The sequence below is a fragment of the Cyrtonyx montezumae genome, unplaced genomic scaffold (genome assembly GCF_038088225.1).
Source record: "Cyrtonyx montezumae isolate F1298 unplaced genomic scaffold, pur_monq_1.0 scaffold_3, whole genome shotgun sequence".
In the NCBI taxonomy this organism is placed as follows: Eukaryota; Metazoa; Chordata; class Aves; order Galliformes; family Odontophoridae; genus Cyrtonyx; species Cyrtonyx montezumae.
In genome coordinates this window covers 79123871-79149058 of record NW_027072034.1, presented here as the reverse complement: position 1 = coordinate 79149058, position 25188 = coordinate 79123871, and the positions used below count along the sequence as shown (strand labels likewise).

General features: G+C 38.5%; 1 protein-coding gene across 1 annotated transcript; it reads left to right on the top strand.

Annotated features, from left to right (window-relative positions):
* On the top strand, positions 1 to 22246 carry ADGRG7 (adhesion G protein-coupled receptor G7). The gene is made up of 16 exons (XM_065742038.1): positions 1 to 109; positions 3118 to 3216; positions 5260 to 5391; positions 6183 to 6292; positions 8168 to 8323; positions 9038 to 9129; positions 9879 to 9997; positions 10082 to 10195; positions 11932 to 12092; positions 13366 to 13515; positions 14804 to 14916; positions 16577 to 16938; positions 18473 to 18554; positions 19501 to 19662; positions 20440 to 20596; positions 22022 to 22246. The coding sequence occupies exons 1-16, from the start codon at positions 1 to 3 to the stop codon at positions 22244 to 22246; spliced, it is 2343 nt and encodes a 780-aa protein (XP_065598110.1).
* Positions 22247 to 25188: the final 2942 nt, after the last annotated feature.

The window sequence follows — 25188 nt, the reverse complement described above, 5'->3', positions numbered from 1 at the left end:
ATGCCTTCACTCCACTGGGAGAGAGTGTTGCTTGGGATTGCCTGCTGTGCAGTGACTGTGACCCTCTGGTCCCTGTGCATTTGGCAGCTTGTCGTCAGGTTTCACGCAGGTAAGAAATTAAGTTCTGCACCATTTGAGCTCTATCCAAGTTCTTTGTGTCCTTTTGCCTTTCCTGAAGTGCTTAAACTTATTTACTGATAGCTTCATCAGTGCCCTGGTCTTTTTGGTGGAAATGTCTTTCTTTAATTCTCTGACATAGCTTCGGAGAATTGTCTTGAATGTTTCTCACTCTTCTGGTAGAGATCTGATTTTCTTTTCAAAAGAGAAACAAATCTCTTGCTAGGCAGGTAAATCATGTTGTAAGTAGTTACTATCTAGCTTTACAAGATAAGGAACACCATATAAAAACACCATATAAACAAAATGTGCTGTATAGCACCTGTCCATGACTTTATTACAATTTGCACGATAGAAAACTTTGTGAAAGGAATGTAGGTAACATTGATTTGAATATTCTATATCTAAAATCAGGTCACTGTACCCTCTTAAGACAGTTCTTTGTATGAAGTTGGAGCAGAAAATTTGCCAGGGTTTCCTCTCAGCAGAATACTCAATATATTGATGTGATACAAATTCATACGTGGACCTATATAGAAAGAAAGTTTATGGGAAGAATCAGCTGTTCCTTGCTGCTTGCTCAGCAGAAAGTCAGATGTAAATGGAGGCTAGAAGGAACACGGAAAAGTTTACATTAGGATACATTAGATTGTATTTGCTTCAGGTGACTTCACAGATGTTTGCAGGGAGGGAACATACCTAAATACACAAAATGACACAGAAGCAAATACTAATTGCTTAACTTACACGAATAAACTGCAGCTGCTTCAAGGATGGAGGATGCCTTCATGCTCACATGATGCAGCACTTGCTGTGCACAGAGCAGTGTCGTGTTTCTGATTTTTCCAAACTTTAACTGTGAGTATCAGCATTAGAAGTTCCCAGGATGTTTGACTTAAGAACCAACACAAAGTTCTTGATGACATAGTATTATGCAAGAATGTTAGTTTTGATTTAAAAATATATGCAGTCAAAATCAGTGTGATTCTTGAAATGACGAATTTCTGCAAAACTTAAAAGCCAAATAAAAAGAATATCTGAATATTTCTGAAACTTAAAATTAAAACAGAAGAACCCTATGTTTTTAAGCCAATGAAACTATTATTTAGGCCAAAGAGCTTCGCTGCATGGAGGGTAGTCATGAGAATTTGTTCCCAACACTGTTCTTGGCTGTAGAAGTTGAAATACCACTATCAGTACTTCCAGCCCAAGGCTGCCCTGTTTGCTCCCCTTCCCCTACTCTTCTGTAGGCAGCCTCGAATCTGATACAGTTGCAAGGCAGCAATGCTGCAGCTTTGTTTTTAGGGATTCTGCATACCATGTCTGCTTCAGGCACAAGTTCACCAAACAAGATGGAGGCCTGGAGCTGTGCTACAGATTCCCAGGTATTTTGTGAGTTCCCAGACCCAAAGGGCTCCCATCATAAGCCCTGGTGTTCCTCTGCTATGTTGCCCTGGAAAAGGGCAGTGGAGCATGAGCAGTTCAAACAGCCACCCAGTTTCCCTTTATAGACTTTCTTTGCAAGTGCTGAGGTGGGGCCACCAAGTTCCTAATTGTTGCATGAGTTTTCCTTCCCTTTTTGTAAGATTTCCAGTGGATAAACAATGTGTTTTGGACAACTGATGGTTAGCAGAGACATTACCTAGCTGCCCATAGATGTTATTCCACTAGCATCATAGACATCTGGTTGAAACATAGATGAGACGGACTGAAACACAAATACTAAATAGCAACAACATGAGCAAGAACTGAGCAGCGCTTGCCAAGAACTGAATTACCCCAGCCACATGGCAGATCCTCTATATTTTGCAATAATCTTCCAATTATATGAATCCCCTTAAAGAGTAAGAAATAAAGCAGCCTTGGTGAAAACATTAGGAATATACAATAGCATGTGTGCTCCTGACAGCACTGTTAACTTTTATGTTTTCTGACTTTAATCTCTCTCAAAACACAGACACTAAAATGTCATATCCATTGGTAGGCCTCAGCTTCATCTTTCTGTATGATTTCAAGGAATAAAGTGTACTCAGAGCACTTTGTCCACCACAAATCTTACAGATGGATTCCAAATTTCACCCTCCACTTCTAGACTGAGTGAGGCAAACTGAGAGGAGGTCTTGTTTCACGGGGAGTCCTCCATGTCTTCACGCTATCTCCCAAAGCCTGAGGTCCACCAATGACTTCTCTACAGCAGTTTCTGTTGCAGAACACTCCTTAGCCATTCAAGATTTGCCAGTGTTTTTTTATGAGAAACCTGAATTTTTTCAGAGTTCACTGAACACTGCCAATATTGTGGTCTATTCAGAAGTTTCTGAGGTCTGCAATTTCACTGCTATTACATATATCCTGCTTTTTTGTTTCCCAAAGATGCAGCAGCCTGTGCAATGACTACTACAGACAAAGCCCACTATTCTTGCCAAAAGACAGAATGAAAATTGGCACCTGTCCTGGAGTGTGAATAGAAGCTGTGGCTGAGACGAGGGCATGATTTTTATCTGTTATCCCATAGTTCCTGGCTTAATTCAGAATATCTCTGCATGATTCTTGGATGTCTGATTATCCATCTGCCTGTTACCACTTTGGGTTGGGGGAATCTACAGCCCTCTTTTGCCCCCTTGTTTCTGTGAAACCCTGCAGAAGCAATTTGGGCTTTTCACATATTCAACTGCTTGAGCTTCTTGCAGACTAGAGGCCCACACCGTCACTGCTCCTGCTCTTCTGGCACCTACACAGAACAGTTTCTGTCTATGTCTTTGTGGGGATTCAGAATAATTTCTGAAAGCTTTGACTCCACTTTCACAGCATTGTTACTGGGCAGAAGGACAAATCAGTGACTGGGTACGTGTCCTAGCTTGAGGATCACAGAATGAAATATTTTTAGATGAAGATCCAAATAAATCAGCATCATACTTATTTCTTTCTCTCATCAAATTATTCATACACACGTATATGTTACATGTATATTTATGAGTATCTACATCTTGATAATTTATGCAGATACTACAGGACCTCCGTGCTCCTGCCTCAATGGTGGATTCTGCCAGGATAGCACCTGTGTGTGCCCCAGCGAGTGGGCAGGACCATTTTGTGATATAGGTCAGTAAATGCAAAGCAGCAGCAGCAATTGGTGCTATGTCTGTGGTTCCTTCTGCTTTGGGAAGACGCTAGCTCCTCTCCTGTCTCCTCAGCCCTGCTCAGCAGGGTCAGGTGTGCAAGCAGTGATGTTCTTCTTGCTCAGTGAGGCTGTATCTTTCACCTACTTCTGTCACTCTTTTGAATGAGTAATATATCTGGGGAAGATATTAGGGGTTTCAGCTGTCTGTGGCCTGTGTCTAGCCAATTTGGCCTTTGTTTGAATTCCTCTGTTTGAACATCACAGTGACTTGAAAATCTGAGTCAGATTTCAGTGGCCAGTATTACTCTCTCTGGATTTGCCAGTGCCAAGAGGGCACTATTCAGCTCAGTACACTGCACTACTGAGGGGACTGCAGTATCCCCAGTTCCTGCTACTACAGCCACAAGTTTTGGGTGAGTCAAATTTCTGACACAGGGTATAGCACTGGCCTTGCTGCCTCCCATTTCAGGCTCCTCTGCCATGGTACGGCATCTCTATGCCGGTGTAAATGGAGTGGGTGCTCCCAGATGATCACCAGGGCTGGTAAGACCCCACTTTTGAAGGTAACAACCTGCACTGTGGTCACTCTGACATGCAGATAGGCTGCCACGTGGCCAGCAGTGCAGCTGTACCTTTGTCAAATGAACTCACTTTTTCTTCAAATGGATGCTGAAAAGTCTGCAGCTTATCCAGGAAAATATTCTTGGTGAGGATGCTAGGTAGATGGAAACTTCAGGTCTGCCATATTAATCCCCCTGGGATAGGCTGGGTAGAACAGCCAGCAAACAATGACAAGTTGGACAAGTTCCTGAAGCATTGGAACATTTGAGCAAAATAGTTCAGAGAAATCAGCTGGGATTTCAGCATGGAAACAAATCATGATGTTAATTCTAATTCCCTATGTCCATTCCTCTGGGTTCTCTGTATTTGATTTGCTGTAAATTTTACAAGTTTATAGTGTCCACCTGTCATTCTCTCTTCCTGACAAATTCAACTTGCCAATGGGCTGGCCAATCCTTCTTAGCCACTCCCAACCACCCATGACATTTGCCTCCTCTCTAACAACTTACAAAATAAAGATGTGAATATTGTGTATTGGGAATCAAAAGATGAATGTAGGAGATGAAGGTGAAGGGCTGGGGCCCAATGGATCATTGAGACTGTGGAAAAACATCATAAAAGGTGTTAGGGAAGTTGGAAAGAAGAGTGGTGGGGCTGGGGAGGTGATGATTTATTGCCACAAGGAGAAAGCAGAGTATTCTTCTTTGTCTAACACCTATAAATGGGATACAACCACCTGAAATGTGATTTACATTAACAAAAGTTAGCAAGAACAAGATGCTGCACATCCTAAGACCATGGTGTGGTATATTTTCAAGCATTTGCAACATTGCAAGGTCAATTTGCACTGTTATAGCAGATGGTATGACATGAGAATGCAATAGGGTGCCATACTGAGTCAGGCCACAAGTCTACTAAGCTCACCATCCCGCCTGTAGAAGCAGCCAATATGAAATGTCTGGCAAAAGTGTGGGGTTTGGGGTGGCACAAAGGGTTCTTGAGCCACCATCTCCAATTCCAGCAACCACGTCTAAGACGTCGTGTTTCAGTCACCAAAGACTTCCCCCATTAATTGTTGGAGTCTTATTTGCAGCAAATTTGGATTTTAGTCCCCCTCTGCTGTATTCCGTGACATTAAGTTACCAAATCTAATTAATGCCTGGGTAACAAGTTTCTGAGAGTGATTTATCATCCTTTAGAAATATACCGAGACAGTGAAAATACTACAGATAGTAGAAGTTATGTGCTTTTATGTCTTTGGTGACTTCATAAAGATCTCTTACAGCAGTTTGGTTTTAGGTAAGAATTACCTAACTGCTTTAACAGTCATTTATTTCCTTTAAGGCAAAAGATTCAATTAGTTTTATCTCAGTATCATCTCAGTAACATTTTATTTTTGAAAACTGCTCCATCTGTTAAAAATGTTTGATCAGAATATGTTTTTCTTTATTCTTTCTATACAGTTAACTTCTGTGAAGATAGTGTTTACACAGTGAATGTTTCTGAAAATGTTATGAAAAACCTTACTTTTGAAAGGACTATAGTTGGTCAATACAGCAGCTCCAAAGAGAAATGTGAACCTAACACTGTGAATGGTATGTGTTTCTTTCACTTCTGCTTCCCAAAGGCACATGTAAAGTTTGTGAAAGATATCAGCTCATTACAGCAGGAGATCAGAGCTCTCTGCTTAAAGCAGAGCTCAGGAAGCAGGAGCATAAATCTGTCCACACTGTCTTCTGCCTCAAGTATAATTGATATGATATACACATATACATGCCTGTTCAGAACCTGGCAGAGTCAGTTCATGTCACTAGTGAACAAGTGTTTGATAGAAGAATTATCTGTTTATGACTTACTACTTAACATTAGGATACTTAAATCAGGAAAAAAAAGCAGGATTTGGGTTTCTTACAGTAATGACCTGGGAAGTACAGAGTACTCCAGTAGTATATACTAGCTTTCAAGACATTTCAGAGTAGTACCTATTGCATGGATCTCCACAAGACTGTTTTATTAATTTGTGACATTTGGAGTATGTTTTTCAATATATGATAAACAGTTTTTCAGACGGTTTAGTGTTGATATCTGTATCTGGTTTAAGCAAAGTTTTTCTGTAGCTCTAGCATGTTAAAACCTATTTGAATCTGTCAGGAATAATTTTGGCAACTCTGGCAAGTTTTTGTCCGATTCCAAAACACGTTCAGAAAAGAACAATGATTGACGGATTCTTGTATTCCCAAGAGATAAATGTTTATACACAAACAGCAAATAACACCAGATAGGCTGTCACACCCACTGTACAATTTTACTTCCCAATGAAGTCATCTGCATGTGAGCGAAGGCTTCTGTACTAAATGCATATCTTTCTGTTTTTACAAAATTACAGGTAACTCTCCAATCGCAGTCCGAATGTGTTCCAGAAAGGGAATAATTCCTGTTTTGGAGCCTCCCAGTATTCTGAATTGTAATGAAGATCTGGACTCTCTAGAGTTACAGGTAATCTTAGATTATACACTGACATGCTCTGTAAAGAGCGGCAGAGATTCTGCAGCATCACATTAAAAAAAATGCAACAGGTAATTGAAGGAGGGAGTATTTATTTGTGTTGCATTTCTTACAACTTTACAGAAAGAAAAATGAATCACCAATGAATTTACAGAGGAATTCTTGGGATGTGTCTGTTTTGCAAATGGCCATTTTCCAACTGTGATTATTTCATTTTGCTTGTTTTTGCCTGAACACAGCATCCCATGTCATATTACCTAACCAGTCTTGAGTTCCTCCCTCAGGTTCCCAATTCACAGCAAACGCCTCAGAGTAGAAGTAATACTGACCCAGGATATTGAACTAGGGAGAAACTGGAGGGGATTTGGAGAAGACCAGCAGGAGAGAACACAGTGCAGACACTGTTAGGGAGGATTAAGAGCAAAGCCTTTCCTTTCAATCCCATGATGCGATGAGCATGGATGGAACACTCCTGACCCTCCAGAATTCTATGAATGACAAGCTGCTCCTGATAAAACCATCAACTCTTATACTTTTATATTTTCCCAGTGTATAACTTTCATTAAACAAATCAAAAGTAAAATCTTCTCTGCAATAATATCACAGAATCACAGAATCAGAACCACACAACTGTAGGGGTTGGAAGGGACCTCCGGAGAACATCGAGGACAACCCCCTGCTAAAGCAGGCTCCCTACAACGGGTCGCACAGGAAAGCTTCTTGAATATCTACAGAGAAGGAAACTCCACAAATTCTCTGTGAAGAAACATATGTGTATATATTAGCAGCAGTTGTTTATATTTAATAAGATGCAGGTCTTTATTTAGTCGCAAAATAGTTATTCTGCTGCCATCAGTGACTTCGGGTTTTGTTACGATATCTTTAAATTGTACCGCCACCTAGTGAACCGAGGTCAGCCCACGTTCTGAAGATGCACGCTAGGAGTTCGAAGAGATATTTACCCTTAGAGATCCATAGGCCAGATTTAAGAGGGTTTTATTCTTGTCAGTGCAAATGTTTGCTATGAATACGAAGTGATGCTACAACTCATAACAGTGACATATGCGTTCACAGTGTACATGGTGCACATCCTAATGTTATCAAATCAAACAGTAAATCCCTGGTAATTATAGATAAAAAAAAAAAAACCCAAACAACCTCTTTCCTCCCTCTGTGCAACACATTAAACTTGATTTTGATAGATAGCTCAATGGTTTAGAAAAGGGATGACTTGGTACACTGTTTAGCCAATCTCCATGACCTATGAAAAATATTCTTCAGATGACTAGCAGGTTTTCCATGCCCTTAAATCTTATTGTCACTTAGCTATGTCTTCATGTAATGTACAGATAAATGCCTTATTGTGTGTGTGTGTGTGTTTACATGCCCAGGATATTAAAGATGTTTATGTTCTGCACATAAAGGGCTAACAGATTCCATCCGGACCTTCTAAAAATTCTTGTCATTACCTCCGGCACTGAAATATTTTCTCCTTCTCTATTTATTCCAGTATGATGCCCTGCAGTGTGCTGAAGTGAGGACAGTGTACTCAGTGCAGCTTATGAGTGCTGTGCTAAGACACACTGCTATTCTGAATGACATTTCTTAGTTCTTCAGATGGCTTTTCAAAAAATCCACTTCTGGTTATTCAAGAGTAGTGAAAGGCAGACAGACGTCTGCAAACTCAGAAGCTCAAGGAGGTCTTACTGCTGTCTGCAGCCACCTGCTAGGAAGGAGTGGAGAAAGACATAGTCAGACTCCTCTTTGCTACATGTATAATTTGATTTTATGTAAGAATGTTTTGAAAATGATGACTCATTTTTCCGTTTCTTATTTTCTTTCTCTTGAATGGCATTTCCCTGATAGGTGGAAACTGCAGATGCCAGCAATGTTTCAACAATTGCAAGCAATACTCAGATCCTTACCTCCATTCCCAGTCAACTGACAACGCAGAACATCTCTGTTGCTGCGAATATAGCAGTGAAGATTCTAAGAAAACCAAACATTTCAGAAGACTCCCAGGTGAGCTTTAATAGGACAGAAAAAAAAGTTTTTATGTCTTATTCTTTGGGATATGGCTTCTGTCTCCACTCCATCAGCACAAGGAACTCTTTCCAGTGTGCTTCCGATGTACGTTACATAAATGCACTTTAAATAACAACACAACCAATTGCATCCATTTTGCCATTTAGTGTTTCAGTGGCCCTGAGTGCAGTTTTTCTGGAACCACTGCTGCTTCAGTTCCCAAAGCAGAAAATTTGATTTTATCAGTAGTACAGACTTGACTGTAGCTGGAATTCTAATACTAGCATGATTTGATGTTTGAACTCATCATTTAATCTTCCCTGTCTAAATTAATAGAAGTGTGGTATATGTGAACCATTGTATCAAAACTTACATTCTCTCTAAACCCTGTATTTTGTTTATTCCACTGTGTGTATTTTCAAGAGATGTATATTGCATTCTTACTTTGCCAATGCACTATGTAGTTTACATATGCATACAACGCCCAGATTTGATGTTTTTGTTGCTTTTTATGTTTTAATCAAGCATATAAATAAAAAGTTTGATACTTACATACATTAACTTCAGTTTGTATTTTACATGTGGCCCAAGACAATTCATCTTCATTCAGTATGGTTCACGCAATCAGAAAGGTTGGACACTCACTGTAGAACAACGGATTCTTATTTTAATTGCTTTTGAACGGTACTCCTTTTTTTCTTCTTGTCTCAGGCATCTGTGGCAGTTTTAACTACAGTGAGTCAGCTCTTGGACGCCAATGAAACAGAATTTAACAACAATAATCTTGTCAATGTTACAGCAAGGTAACCTCAGCTTTTGCCCTTTTTGATTAGATCTAGCAAACAGCATTTTCCAATGTGTTTCAGAATGAAAATCATCATGAACAAAACTTCTTTAGTGTTCAACTCGGATGTGCCATTTGATTGGTTCAGTAAATCTATACCGACAATCTTGGATGAATTTTTTTGCTTTGGGTAAAGAATGAGTACAGGGAATGAGGAGTGGGGACTTCCAGAATTTTCTGATTTAGTTGTTAGTTATTATTGGCAGTTTTGGCAAATCATTTTAAGTTTCACAGTACTGTCTGTGGACAGATATGGGTTTACACCGTGGATTAAGCTACTAGTTAGTACGCTGCCACTTAAAAACATTACCAGTTTTTTCACTGCACCTCACAGAAGTCTGAAGTTGTATTACAATTTGTAGCATGTGGAGAGAGAAAGCTATCAACACGCTCTCCATGAAGCAGCAACTTCCTGCATTTGTGAGAAATTTCTGACTTACCTAACAAACTGTTTCATACTTGACAATATGCTAGATTTCATATTGCACCCATTTTGCATATAGGACTAAATTTTGCTTCTCCTGATGTTAGAAAATAATGTTTCTGTTGACTTCAAAAGTAGCAGAATTTCCCATTGTTAGGGAGAACACGCACAGCCTCTTCACTCTACCTGATGCACCAGAGGGTCAAATCAGAGAGGAAGCTGAGCCTATGACTGCTTGTGACAACTAGTGGTGACTTTTTTTCTCGCTCATCATTTAATTGCAGCCTCACAAAAACAATGGAAGAATTTTCTTTGATGGGCAATGTCACTCAGCCCAATGTTGCAGTCCAGTCTGTTCCACTAAAATTGAACTCCTCTACAATTCTATTCTTGGCACAGAAAGGTAAGCTTGGTCATGCTGTTGGATTTACAAGCACAAGGAGGTATGTACCATAAATTCTAATGCAGACATTGTTAATTTTTCTAGATACAACCCTGGGATATTTTCCATCAACAAAACTAGAAATACAGGAAAACGTTCCTGGACTTACTAGTGAACTCAGTACTGAAGTCCAGATACTGCTTGATATTAAAAGTAACAGTAAGTTCTTTCACCTATTGAAACCTCAACCTGGGGATTTTTTTGAATGAATATTCCCTAAAAATATACTTTGGAAATAATTTTTTAAACACCTGAACACGAATATAAACTTTTTTATAACAGTGTTTTTAATGCATGTTGGTGCCATATATAATGGCACAAAAATGCGTGTCAAATGATCTTACTTTTAAATTAGTGCAGATTTGCTCTTAATGGACAGAAAGATTTTCATGGGCTTTTTTTTCTCCTCGTTTTGTTTTTTAAAAATTCAGAACGTAATGAACATTTGACCAAACCTCTATAGACATGAAGATCAAAATCTAGTACGTAGGTACCTTGTCTGAAATCCAAAATCATCAGCCTCTTCAACTACAACTATTACTACTGTCACATGTCAGCCTGTACATATTGTTCTCACATGTATGTGTCGGGATAGTATTTAAAGGCACACATGATTTTTCCAGCTCTCCATTATGTACACTCTGCAGTGCTCCTAAGGGTATAGTTCCTTTGCCTCGTTCACCACTGATGCTGGTGGCAAGGGTTAATGCTGAACTAATCTGCAGCAGGAGTCTCTGACAGGTTATAGTCCCACCCTTATTACCAGGCACACAACACCTGGCTGCTAGTTAGAGGACAACTGTTTTCTGCATGTCCAACTTTGTTCTTTGTGTATGTTTTGGAAGAACACTGACTATGCATAGCTGCAACTATGACATTCTAAAATTGCAGGGGTTTCAGACTGGGTACCTGAAACCAGCAGGCTTGTCCTTAATCTCTGTTTAGTGACAGTAACATTAGATTTCACAGCACAAGAATGTAATGAAGGTGGAATTAGTGAAGCACCTAGACATCAAATTGCTGAACATCATTCATATACCAGCCCACAGGGAAATTAATAATTCAGTCCTCTCATCAGTGTTAGAAAAGAGTCAAGGAGGTAAAGGTAACCTCACATACACAGCAGTGAGAATAAAACAAACATGGAAGATCTCATGAACAGCTCACCATCCATTTGGCTCACTGTTGTGGACAATGATCCTGTGGAAAACCAGTGTGATCACGTAAAGTCTTTATCATAATGCTTGTAAATTGTAACACATTTTTCAAGAGGGCTCAACTGAATTCACAGCTCATTAAAAAAAAAAAAGATTTATTCAGTATTAAATGCACAACTGTGGCATACGTATAAAATCCTGTTACTCTGTCATGATAGAAACAAATAAAAAGTGTAAAACCAAGAATGAAATCAGTTATATAAAACATGAGTTTTGGTTTCATACTTCAGCAGAAATTAAGACTAGTAATTTAAATCACAAAAGAAACCGAGTCCAAAAACTGGGTCTGAAGAAGAGCAGTCAATCTATTTTATTTTATGATTTCCTATCAGTTGTAAATGCCCCTGTTACTATTTAATACTTAGCAATACTAACAGCCTGGCTTTTATTGTGTGTATATGTATATGGATTTAGGACATTATAGTCAATGTTTTTCCTCAGAAATGGCATTAGGAGAAAGAAAATTATTTTCACACTCCACCACAGCAAAAATTGAAGATGAATCTTTCAAGATTTGTGGGAAAATAAACTCTTCTCCACAACTTAAATAGATTCTATATAAATATCTTTAGAAAAATATGCTTTAAATACTGGATATGTGAAGCAGCATAGAATAGGCTTCTTGAAGGCACCAGCTTCTCTGATATCTATATCTTCTTTGCTGTTTGCCTAGCGAAGGTTCGTCAAATGATGGCAGAGTTGGCTTTGTCCTTTATCAAAATGACAAACTCTTCCAGTCAAGGATTTATAAGAGTAAAATTAATTTATCTAAACAAATTGTTTCTGGCAATATTGATGGTGGAAGAGCCAGTGGTGTTGAAATAGCCTTCAATCCCAAGGTAAGCTTCAGTTTGAAATTCCATGTTCAGCTTGACCAGCGGCTGTCTTTGTCCTACTACATGTCTTCAATACTCAGAAAGAGATATAAGTATAGGTGTGTTGTTTTTTGTTTCTTTGTTTGTTTGTTTTGTGGGAGGGAGGATTTTGGTGGGTTTTTGCTGTTGTTGTTTGTTTTTATGGCTTACCTCCTTTATTTGTGGCAATAAGTAGTTGAGTGAGTTTGTTGTCTGATTTGGGGTTTCAGATGGATGAAAACTTGATGCAAGCCAGCAGTGTGCTCTTGTAGCCCCAAAGGCCAACTGTATCCTGGGCTGCATCAAAAAAGAGGTGGCCAGCAGGGAGAGGGAGATGACTGTCCCCCCCTCCTCCACCCATGTGAGGCCCCAGCTGGAGTACTGCAACCAAGTCTGGAACCCCAGGCATAATACAGGAAATTATTCCAGATATTACTGCATTTTTTTTTCCAGAAACTCCTTATGTGAGTGCCCATTTCACATAGATGATGTATACTTATTTTTAGCATGTTTTCTCCAGAAAACAACAGTTGGCTTCTTATTAAGTTACCTAAGTCATGTGACAAAGATTTTAAGGATTAAATACATGAGAATGAAAGATCAGTAATCACCAGCATAGATTTATACTGTTAAGTGTTCTGGGAAACAAATGTCTGTTCTGTAGAAATTTTTTTCTTACTCCTACATTTATGTCTCATTTAACTGCAAACAATGTGAATAAGGTTGCTTTTAATATTTATTTGCACTTCAAGGTGTTTACTGCTTCTTAAAAACAGTTCTAATTGCAGTAACCTGCTACCGTGTTTTGTCTGAAAAATAAGGCACGCAAGCTGACATATGACTGTGTGAGCAAGCCATGTGCCAAGGGGAGGGGATGGTTTGCTGAATTTATAATATTTTTACTCCTTTTACCGTGTGGATTCAGCAGTTATCAATTGTCATTAATTTAAGATTTCTAGTATCTGAAAACTGTTTGGCCTATGCAGACTTTCTTGGAATTTTATTTAGTGCTTTGTGGATATTTACCTGAACCGTAATTACCTGAATAATTCATAGAAATTTCATTGTCTATCTTGACTGAGAAAGGACATTCAGAATTCAAAAAACTAACCATTACCATCTTTCAAAAAGCTTACTGTAAATCTCTTAGTAGCTGCCAGCTCTCTTTTCAGAAGATAATTGTTAGTTCACTCTGCGCTGGTGCATATCTGTTTGTGTTTCTCTAGCCCATTTTTCTTCTTGTAACCCCATTCCATAGTACAACACATCCAAACTTCAGCTGCATGATTATGCCTGTGTCTTCTGGGACTATGCTATCAATGACTGGAGCACCGCAGGCTGTACAAAAGGAAAAGACGAATTCCTGAGATGCAAGTGCAATCACACTACTAATTTTGCTGTTTTGATGGTAGGGCACTGATCTTTCCCAAACTGGCAGAGTCTGGTGTGGTAGTTCTTTTGTTACTGGTGGTGGCTTTTGTTTTGCTTTGTTTTGTTTTCAATTGTTCTCTGACTTAAAAGAGCTTGGGTGCAATGCCCTGACTTAAAGGGAGCTAAGCTAGCAGGAACAGCAACTGAAGATGTACCCATTCTGATCTATGGCCGAGCTGGCGAACTGGGACACATGTTCCCCAGGATGATGGAAGTCAAAGGTATGGGTGCATCCTGGCTTCCTCTGGCATAAAGCCTGGCTAAGTCACCTTACTTTGAACCTAAGCTGCAAAGAAGTGGTGGTTCCCCTCTTGCTGTGGTAGCCTCCAGCTCCTCACTGAGTTGCTGCAGCTGACTGTTAAATGACTGGAACCTAAGGTGCCCTGACACCAACAAAGGAGTGGGATGTGGATTAGCTGTGGTACTACCTTGTGCTGGGCAAACAACTCAAAGTACCTTGTCACTTTGCTTGTATGTTAATAAGCGACAATTTATCTGTAATTATTAAACCTGCTGCCATTTATTTTTATGTAATGCCCTCTTATACTTACAAGATTGTGTATGACTCCCAGTATATCTCCATCCTTCATTATTCTGCCAGCATTGGCTTCTGCTTCTCTGAACAGAATTCTCTATGGGTAGCATCAGGTATTGGTGGTTGCTGACTTTCTGAGTGTAAGGATTTCAGTTTCCTTTTAGTCTGCCTATATAGAACAGCATTTCCATATTTATAATATTTACTTGTTGCTCTTTATGATTTGCATGCCTTTATTTGCATAAAATGACTGTATTCAAAGGGAAGATTTCCATTCATATAAGCAAAGTTAGCAGTATTTTCTGTTTCTCTGACTACATTTACATTTTGCTCACTGCTTTATTGACACTATACAAAGACTTGCTTTGATTTAGAATTCCTCACATCTTCTTAGACCTTAACCTCAGAAGTCAAAATTCAGAATGTGCATCAGTATGAGAAGTTAAAGCTATTCTTTTCAGTCTGTGTTGATTTACATTTCCTTATGAATAATTCAATTGCTATTTTGCTGAACATCTGATTGGCTTTCTTCAGTCTCCCTTTGCAATTCTTCACAAGCTTTTCTTGTTTTGATATCACAAATCATTTTATGTGATCTGGAAATTTTGGCACTAGCTAGCAACAGTCATAGCTTTACTAAAACTTTTTAATTTCTGTGTGCAAATAGAAACAAATTACACAAAGAAAATTATCTCTTTTTATTTTACAACTGATACAAATTGTTTTCCAGGCCTTTCAGATTAAATATAAATATGCTAAGCCTTTGGAGTATGTCTCTTACGTTGGTGTTGGATTGTCTATTGCTGGTCTCATCACTACCATTTTGTTTCAAATATTCACTAGGTAAGAGTGGAGATGTGAAACTGTATTTTGTGCTAAGTTACAATTTTTTGCTCTGTATATAGTCCGGGGGAAAACAGGGGCAGAATCCAGATTGGAGCATATTGCAATATAGTTGGTCAGTAGACAGTATTAAAAAACACTCTAATTGCTTTGCGTAGCTTAGGAAGGTATGTTACTGGCTGGTGAAGTCACAAGATGTCTATATACAAGAAGCTATGGCATGCCACCCAACTGCGGTGGATGGTTTGTTTTCTGTTTTTCCAACATGAATGTATAATCTGGAAATGCTAGGAATGCTACTACAGGGCAGCTCATCAGCTGTAAGATAACAAAGCAGGCACCATGTGCTACTGAGGACCAACTCAAGGGTTTATCCTTCTACCATGGCCTCCCATGATCATGACTACAAATTTCATCTCTGGGTTATGTATTAGCATGACATTTGTTCAGTCTCCATGGGAGTAGTGGTAGTCTGCTATTACTGTTGTGTAATAACAGTACACCCCCTGCCTCTGTGATGTCTGGATGACTACCTTGGTCAGTCATTTGTCAATACAGACTCTCAGCTGTATTATTGCTACACTGAGCCACACTACACAATGAAGCGTTTGCTTCTTTACTCTTATTAATTACTTTAAAAATGTGAAATATTCTTTCATCACCGGTATGACCCACTTCTTACATTCCTGTATATCCCATACCTGGCTACTATGTACAATGTCTGATCAGCTATCTTTCTTCTCACTAGTTATGAATTTGCCTATTACATTCGTATCTTCATACAGTGCTAGTCATTTCAGTCCACTCTTTTTTCTCTTTGATTTTTAGTGATCATGTGGAAGCGTATAAATCACTCCTAAGGCTCTCTTCATTTCAACCTATTTAAACATTTCTCTGCTTTCTGTTGCCTATTGTTTGATAGTTTCTATACTCTGTTGTCTCCTGTTTATAAAATGTCTGTAGGAAACAGATGATTTCAAGGCATCATGAATATATAGCAGGGCAGATTATGTATGCTTCTTGTGTAACAGTTTTACAATGAATTATTTGATTCAAATACAATAACTGCAGATTTTCGAGATGGATGGGATTAATGGTTTCATGTGATTCTTCCTTGAGCAAGGAGCAATGTTATACCAAGAGCTGTAGCTATTGTAGATTCAGAACTCTCACCTTGCTTGCAGGAATGTAAATTTGGAGTAATTCCATAGAGGTCAAAGTATTTAAGATTTTAGGAGCTTCCAGACTTTTAGATGCATCTGTAAGACAGAAATTGGAAGTGGAATTCTGTTATCATTGTTTACAAACACTTGTCTTACGCTATTTCACCTCTGAACACTGAAGAATATGATTCCAGAAAGAAAAAAGTGAAAAAAACTAAATGCATCCCAAATGCTTTTGGAAAAGGCCCCACTCCTAGAAGGTGCTGGGCCTTCTCTGCACTAGTTAAAATTGGACTAAACTGATGAATTAGACGAGTTGACCAAGCATAACAACATTGTGGAATTCTGCAAACAAGTTACTGTTTGTTTTTCTTCTCTGTATATGATAAGGATTGCACACTCTACCTTGCTTTTAACTTAAATGAGGAAATGTTTTTTAATTTTTCTTATTTTGCTTTCCTTTTTTTTTTTCCCTCTACATGTATTCCTACGAACAGGAAAACACGAAAGTCATCTATAACATGGATGTTAGTGAGTCTCTGTTTCTCCATGCTAATTTTTAACATCATCTTCATTTCTGGAATTGAAAACCAAAATTCCAGGGAAGACAGTAATGATACCAGTGGAAATAACCAGCAATTCAGTACTTATACCACCACTAACACCTTACTCACATCTGATGTGGTAGATCCTCCTGCAGATGCCTCGTGTATGGTTGTGGCTGTCCTGTTGCACTATTTTTTGTTGGCAACATTTATGTGGACAGCACTCAATTCTGCACAACTGTACTTACTTCTGCTTAGAACCATGAAACCCTTTCCTGGACACTTCATTGTAACCATGTCAGCAATCGGATGGGGTAAGATTTAAAGTTGTATATATTTCCATCTCTTTCCAAAGTATCAGGACATAGTGCAGTCAGAGAAAGGTATAAAAATAGTAGACGAGTAGCAAGGAACTAATCAATATCTCTCTGGTTTAGGCAATATTGTTTAATAAATAATCCTGTTACAGGTTACGGGGCTAGTATAAGCTGAGCTTGTTTTCACCGTCTTGACACAACACTGAAACCAAGAGCTTGTTCACCAGCACAGCAGCATACGTCTATTGCATGTAGGAGAAATCTTAACAGTAATCAAGGCATTCCACAATAAATTTCTGTCAACTACAGGATTTTTTTTTTCAGATACAGTGACTGCATATATGGACTCAAATCCCTCATTGAGCTCTCTCTGAGATGTCTCATGACCTCCACCAGAGCCTTGCATGCATACAAAAGCAAGGGCTGACTCACATAATTTGTTATATATTATTTATTAATAAGCAAAGATTGCACTCTTAAAACAGTAATAGCAATTAGCAGCAACACTGCAGGCTGAAAGGAAACTAATTGGAGAACTGAAGAATACAGCTAGATGCCCACTAGATAAAATAAAAATCACAGCCTCCTTCAAGACACTCTTCTGATACAGTATACAAGACTGCCTGCTCTTTCTATGTTGTGTATTCAGCATGCGTAGTATATTGTTTCTAGTGGTATCTACCAAGCAGCTTTAGATCCTTACCTTTTTTAATATTATTTTTTGCACTTGGGTGGAGGCAGAGACAATTTCTCTAAAACTTTTAGAATTTGGAGTGCACATGCAGGTCAGAAGATGTTCAGTGAAAGCTGCCCGGCCACACATCACTGTGATTCTCCAGCATTAAGTTCTTCACTGTCCTGTTTGTTCTTCTGAAAGAGCATGATCCTGACACTGCTTTTTGGACTTCGAGAACACAGCGAATAGCTGGCAGTCTGGAAGATCTACAGTAGATCTGAAGCAGGGAGAGAGCAGCATGTATATTTCCTAGATAAAAACTTACATGGGAGGCTTCTTACCATGATAAGTGCTACTTAAACTCTTCTAACCCGTAATTAGGAAACAGTGAAAACAGGAAATGAAGCAATGGGGTCAGAGAAGCAACTGTACACTGCCACGCTTTCCTGATGAAAAGTTACTCTCTCCATCAAATTGGTGTGAAATGCAACAGTGATGCAGCAATTCCCTAAAATAGTTTCCCACTGCCAACAACAGGGTAGGGTTGCACAGCTGTGATGTGGGGGTCAGCTATAGAACAGAAAGAGGCTTGCTCTACTGTCATTCAGGTTGCCTCTTTAAAGGCAACAATCAGCAATTTGTGGCTTTAAGCTGTCTTTGGAAGAATGGTACTCACCAGCCTCAGCCCTGTGTTTCCCTCTAGGACACAGAAAACCCATTTGATTTACTGAAAGGCATATGAAACATAAGTCTTAATATCTATGGATTTTGGTAGGCAGGAAGTTATGTAGAATGGACATAAGGCACACCTATGTAATTGAACTCTAAAAAGCCAAATTCTCTCTTTTTAATTAGGCATCCCTGCTGTAGTTGTTGCGATAACACTTGGAGCTACTTATGGAGAAGGGAAAGCTTTAAACTATCGACAGGAAGAATTGTAAGTTTGTGTATTATTACAATACTTGCTATCACATACCTTATGTGATGGCTTATTAACATTCCAGGTTTATTGTTGGTATGTTATTTTGTATCTTTAATCACCTATACCTAAAAAGAAAACAAAACCCTTCACTGAAACTTTACTTTCACTAGAAGGAATTGCTGCTTTTCTTCACTAAGAACGTGGGATGCTGAATCCACATCTGCCCTGAATCCTGCAAGGTCTCCTGTGGTTTTAAATGGGAGCTGTAGGCAGTTTTACAGAAACTGAAACTGAAGACCTTCATTTAAGTGTGTAACTGCACTGCAGTTCTTATACATAGGCCTCTGATTTATTTAAAATCTTTTGGTAGGTATAACTGTATACTGTATGCTTTTCATATCTACACTCATTTGAATGCCAGCACCCCAGAGCAGGCTATAGGCTTACAGTGTTCCTTGGCAATAATGGATGATACAGAAAAAAGTAAGACTTATTTCAGAAATACAAACACCTTTCCACATGGTGGTCATCTCATTGAACTCATTTAGAGAATGCTGACGTCTAGCTTGCTATCATTTGTCAACGAAAAATAAAAAGAGGTAAATGTGATGGCAGCATAACCTCACCCTCCTGCAGCTTCTCCTGCTTTTGTTTCAACCCTCATCTGTAAAGTTTTTCCTATAATTACTATAAACTTGCGTATGGTGGATAGGTAACTATTTGGCTAGCTATATGCTGCTTTATATTATTTACCAATGCAGTTTATTTGATAAATGACTGGCATTCCCCAAAGAAGCATGATTGAAAGCACTGTTGTCAAGCAATAATTGCCTTTCAGAAATAGGCTAGGGCTAGAAAGCCATATGAGGTCCCTCAGGATGAAAAATAGCCAACTGATTTGTTTTGTTTGGTGTACTGAACAATATGCATATCAAATCTCTGCCTCTCTTTATATTAAAAGTTGCTGGCTTGCAGCCCTGGATCAAAATCAGAATTTCAGCATGAAAAAGCCCATGTTCTGGTCTTTCCTTTTGCCGGTAGCATTCATACTTCTGTTTAACATCATCATCTTCGTCAAGATCGTTGTCTCTGTGATATGGAAGGAGAACAAGAATCTGACAAGGTGAGGTGGTATGGTATTCCTCATATCTTTCAGAATATAAATTCCTCAATCTCTTGTTAAAAGTTCAGACTTCCTTGTAACAAACTCAGATTTTGGAGAAAATATTTTGTTTTAAAGAAATGCATACTTAAAGCAATTAGAGAATAATTTCCACTGCTGTAATGGGTCAGGATTTTCTCATTTACACAGACATTGCAGGCTTTCGCCCCCTAACCACCACCACTTTGATTTTGGTTGCCATGTTACTCAACTTGGCTTCAATGAAGATTAAGAGTTTTACTTTTTACTAATTCCCAATAACTAACCTATTCAACAAACCTTTGCACTTTGTTACTTTTACATACAATTTTAATAGTTGGAGCAGACTGAAATACCGTATCTCTGACTCCTGGGCTTAAGAGAAACTGGATATCTAAATTTTAATTGCAGCTTATACTGAAAACCGTGAACATTAGGATTGAAGCTATTGTGAAAAGCTTATAGTAGCTAACATGCTAATTTTCAATGATTCATATTGCCTTGGTAAACCTCACATATGAATTAAAGAAATGTATATCCACACTAGATATTCCAAAGAGAGATTACACAAGCTTGGGCAGATTTCTTTTTCTCAATTTATTTCCTAGATGATACCCCAAACAAATGTAGTAATATTCTCAATTCAGCTGAATAACAGATATTTGCATTATAGCCCTTAGTAAGTAAGACAGAAAGTTAAAACTAAAAAAGAGATTAAATGATAACAGAGAAGGATTTTCTGCGTGTGTGTTTTTCTAGGAATAAAAAGGATTCACTCCTGAAAAAGATGACTGCCACTATCTCTATAGTTGTAGTGCTTGGAATCACCTGGACGATCGGCTACCTCATGCTAATAAGTAATGAGGAAATGAATCTTTTTTTCAGTTATGTGTTCTGCATTTTTAATGCTACACAGGTAAAGTATCTAGCAATTCTAATTTAGGCAATGGGAAAAAAAAAAGTCTGGTCCATTTGCTGAATGAATGGTGATACAGGGAAGGACTTGGTGGAATTCAGATTCAGAATTTTTTTCTGGTGGAAAAAAATTCTTTCTGGAGTGATGTCTTTCTGGTCTCCAAAGCAATATGATGTTCAAAGTAAATATCAGGAAAAAACTTCCTTGTCAGTTGTGGAAAAGCATCCCAGGGAAGTAACACGAGATTTCTGCCTTAAGAATTTTCAGTGATTCTGAGTAAAACGCTACAAGAATGCATCTGCCTTGCTTTCCCACAGAGTAACACAGACCTTAGGAATTCTTGGCTTTGTATTCATATAATGTATATGAAGGGCATGAAATAATGAATACTTCATTAATATATTAGTAAACATTTTCTGCAAAACAGCTGGCTGGACATATGTGACAATTCCCACAATTCCTTCATTTCCAGATCTTAAGGTTTTTACTGTCATCTTGAATTACTGAAAATTGAGATCTGTGTACCAGTGAGGATCAGATCTTCAAACTCTCCTTGCAAAAAAATTCCTGATATGATTATTACTGCAGTAATGGATTCGGTGATTTTTTTTACACTTTTTACATGGATAGATAATGATAGGACGAGGGGGAATGGTTTTAAAGGAGGGAAGATTTAGATTAGATGTCAAGGGGAAGTTTTTCACAGAAAGAGAGGTGAGGTGCTGGAACAAATAGCCCAAGAGAGGTTGTGAACGCCCTGTCCCTGGAGCTGTTCAAGGCCAGATTGGATGGGACCCTGGACAATGTGATCTAGCAGTTGGCCTAGTGTTTGGCAATCCTGCCTGTGGCAGATAAGTTGGAACTTGATGATCCTTGAGGTTTCTTCCAACCCAAGCCATTCTATGACTCCATGATTGCACATTTCTATGATTTAAAACTGAAATCATGAACAGAGACAGAATACACATCTGTTTCAAATAATTAGCTTTTTTCCTCTTTTTCTTTTTTTCCCCTTCCCCTTCAGGATTCACTTGTTTAACCCTTTAAATGAGAACTTAGAACAAAAAATTTGCAGTCCTGCTTTGCCTCCATGTGTGTCTTCTGAAAATGATAATAGGGTACACCAGTCACATTCAGTGCTTAGAAGTCAGGCAAGTCTTACATTCATCCTATTCATTAGAAGATAAATTGAGACATACTACCTAATTCACAACAATGTGCAAATGAGGTAACTATACCTGCCATTTCATAGTAACACGGAATAATTGTCCCAGCTGAAGTAATTCTTGTATTTCAGAGTATTAACGTCACTGTCAATGGTTGCTGAAAACTATTTTGTAATTATATTTTTCACATCCAATAATATTAACTAATCTCCAGTTTTATTGATGAAACATTAATGCCATGCTTTTGTTTTCTCTATAGGGACTTCAGATTTGTATTCTGTACACTTTCAGATCACCAGTCTTCAAGAAAAAAGTTTCTGAAGTGCTTCTTGTTTTGCGGATACCAGGGATACAGTTTTATCTGCATTCAGAAATTTACCATGTTTCAAAATCACAGCCTGCAAAGCATTCCCAGGGAATTTTCAGATTATCTGAGATTTCTTCAGAAAATATTTCCTTGTCCACCCTCCCTAATGGCTGTTAGAAACTTGTAAATATATTAAATATAAACCTGCATTTTTTTCATAGCTTGCTTTACGTAGATCTCACTGGTTATCTTGAATGGAGGACGCACAATTCCAATGGCAGCTTGGAACAGATTCTAAGACAAGTACAGGAGTAAAAAGCAGGTCTGCATGTGTGTGACTGTGCAAAGGCAACACAATGGCAGACTGTGATGCCACCTGCACTGCAGGTGACTGAGGAAGGTCTTTGAAAGGAGGTTATTATAGATTTGTCTTACAGTACAGACATACAGAAGTTGCTCTGTTTATGCCTTTTTCATTTCTCAGGCCAGTAGAACATGTTTACCTAGCCTATGTAATCTACCTCTTTTCTCCCTTTTGTAAGATCAATTTTAATTTAATTAGAAACCAGAAGGTAAATCAGATGCAAAGTTCTTACTGGTTCTGGGTCCAAACCGTACGTACTACCTCCAGAAAATGTTGAGTTTATGACTTTCTATACAAAAGAAAATCTGTACCATAGAATAGTTTTTAAATTTTACAACTAAAACTTCTTCAGTTTAAATAATAGTTTAAGTATTCCATTTTCATATGACAAAATAAAAAAAAAATAATAAAAAAAAAAGAAGTTAGGCACTTCTTTACAAATATATAACCCAGGTCCTATTCATATCACCCCCAGCATTTGCCTATCTTAGGATACCTGTTCCCTTTTGGAAGTACACAGGTGTTGCCAGATACTTAAGGCAGCATTCAGGCACGCTTGACTTTTGGCTGCACCTTTCTTTCTGCCTCTCTGTCCTTTGGTATTACAGGGAACTTGGCAGATGTGCAAGCAGATCTCCCTTTGTGACTGAGCAAAGCTCTAAAGCCCACTGTAGAGGGCTCTTGTTTAACAAATGGGAGTAATTATTCTGACACATCTCATTCTCTTCTGTGTGAGGAAAAAAGCCTGAGAAATTTAGACAGGTCATTTTTAACATTATCTCTTTTTTTTTTTTTTCAAATACACTTCACTCCTTTGCCATCTCTAGTTTAAAAACAAACAAACATCATGTTCAGGTTTTTATATTTTATAACCTGTTTTAAGAAGCATGGCCAACGTCCCCCATCATAAGCCTCCAAAAGAGCCAGCTATCAGATACAAGGCTGAAGTTCATCACCATTGCTCCAGAAAGCCAAAGGTCAGTAAAACTTATCTAGGAAAGGTAATTGATGCTTTTTTTTTTTTTTTTGACAGGTTATGTATGTTTCAGATTGCATATCATATACTCGTATATCCAATATATAACGCCTTCCTTTGTTGATTCCTTTAGGTTTACTGAAGAAGAAGTATTTTAGAAATTATAATGTAGTTTAGGAAGGTTGATATTTGAACATGCTGTCAAATACAGCCAGATATTGTGAGGGTGGCTCCTTAAAAGAATAATGACACTTTCCTTTCTATGTTTCTTTTCCCCTACAAAAATATTTCTGCAAATTCCATTTAATTTTGAACACAGATCTTTTAAAAAACCTTAATAAATACATTATTTCCATTTTATACCAAAAAAGTGAAAAACAAAACCAAAAACAACCAACTAACCAAACAAACAAAAAAAAGCACACACACACAAAAGCAACGACCAAAGAATATATAATATTGGACTGAAAAAATGTTGACTTTTAACTAACCAAATAAAACATACTGCTTTGAATGTTTTCAAATGCTAACAAATTTTTTTTACAGCAAGCACTTAGCATGTCAGAACTAACAGAAAACATTTTCAGCATAAAACATATGGAAAATTATAGATTTTATTGCATTATTATTATTATTATTAATCCAGGGGATCTTAATTGCAGAATTGAAGCAAAGCAAAATTTGGCCTTTTCAGATTACATGCTTAATTGTTGTGAGCTCAACAGTTCAACTCTTATCTGTACACGTGGAATACACTAATCTTAATAATACAGTGAACTTTGGTATTCTCTGTGATATGTGTGCTTTAAGTTCAGGAAGTTTTTCCTTGTTAAAACATGGAAAAAGTTTTGATAAAGAAATGTATTGGAGGAGGATTGAATAATCTGTGCAAAGGTATGAATGTATTTGCAGTGGACAGAAAGGTCCTGTCTTCCAGACCTCTTTCTTACGCTTTTAAAACTGAAGAGATTATACATATTTCTTTACATTGAAAATGGACAAATTATTTCTAAAGATTTTTTCATATTTATCTAGCAGGCCTCTTCTATCACTGCTTTACCTAGCCCTGTTGTAGCTTTGCCTACGTGCAAAGTGACCAGTGATGATGGATCCCATTAACTTCAAATACAGCTTCCCAAGGGATTTTGCCAACTAGATCTCTGAGCAGCCTCAGGTCTGTTCTCCTCACATCCAGTTGAAGTTTTATTAGCAGTTTTCTTCCTGTCACCAAAGATTCGTAACTCAACTACTTTGTGGTAACTATGGCCAAGATGGCTACCAGTCACCTCTTCAGGGCAACGAATTCCAAGGAGAAGGAATGACCTTAAGTTGAGCCAAGGGAGGCTCAGGTTGGATATTAGGATAATTTATTCCTGGTAAGGGCGGTGAGGCATTGGCACAGGCTGCCCAGGGAGGTGGTGCAGTCACCATCCCTGGAGATGTTCAAGAGCTGTTCATAAGGCAATGAGGGATGTGGTTAGTGGGCATGGTGGACTGACGGTTGGACTAGATAATTTGAGAAGTCTTCTCCAACCTTCATGACTCTGAGTTGTTTGCAGAGGCGCAGAAGTGACAAAAAGCTGACTACACCCCCGGCATCACCCCGCGCGGCGACAGCAAAGGCTACCAGCTCGGCGCATGCGCGCTGCGGCGGCCAAGGCTACCAGCTCGGCGCATGCGTGCTGCGGCCTCAGGCGGGCCGGTGGTGGCAGCGCGCATGCGGACGCAGCGCGCATGCCCGGCAGCGGCAGCGTTCCGGCCGCCCCTTCTCTCTCCTGC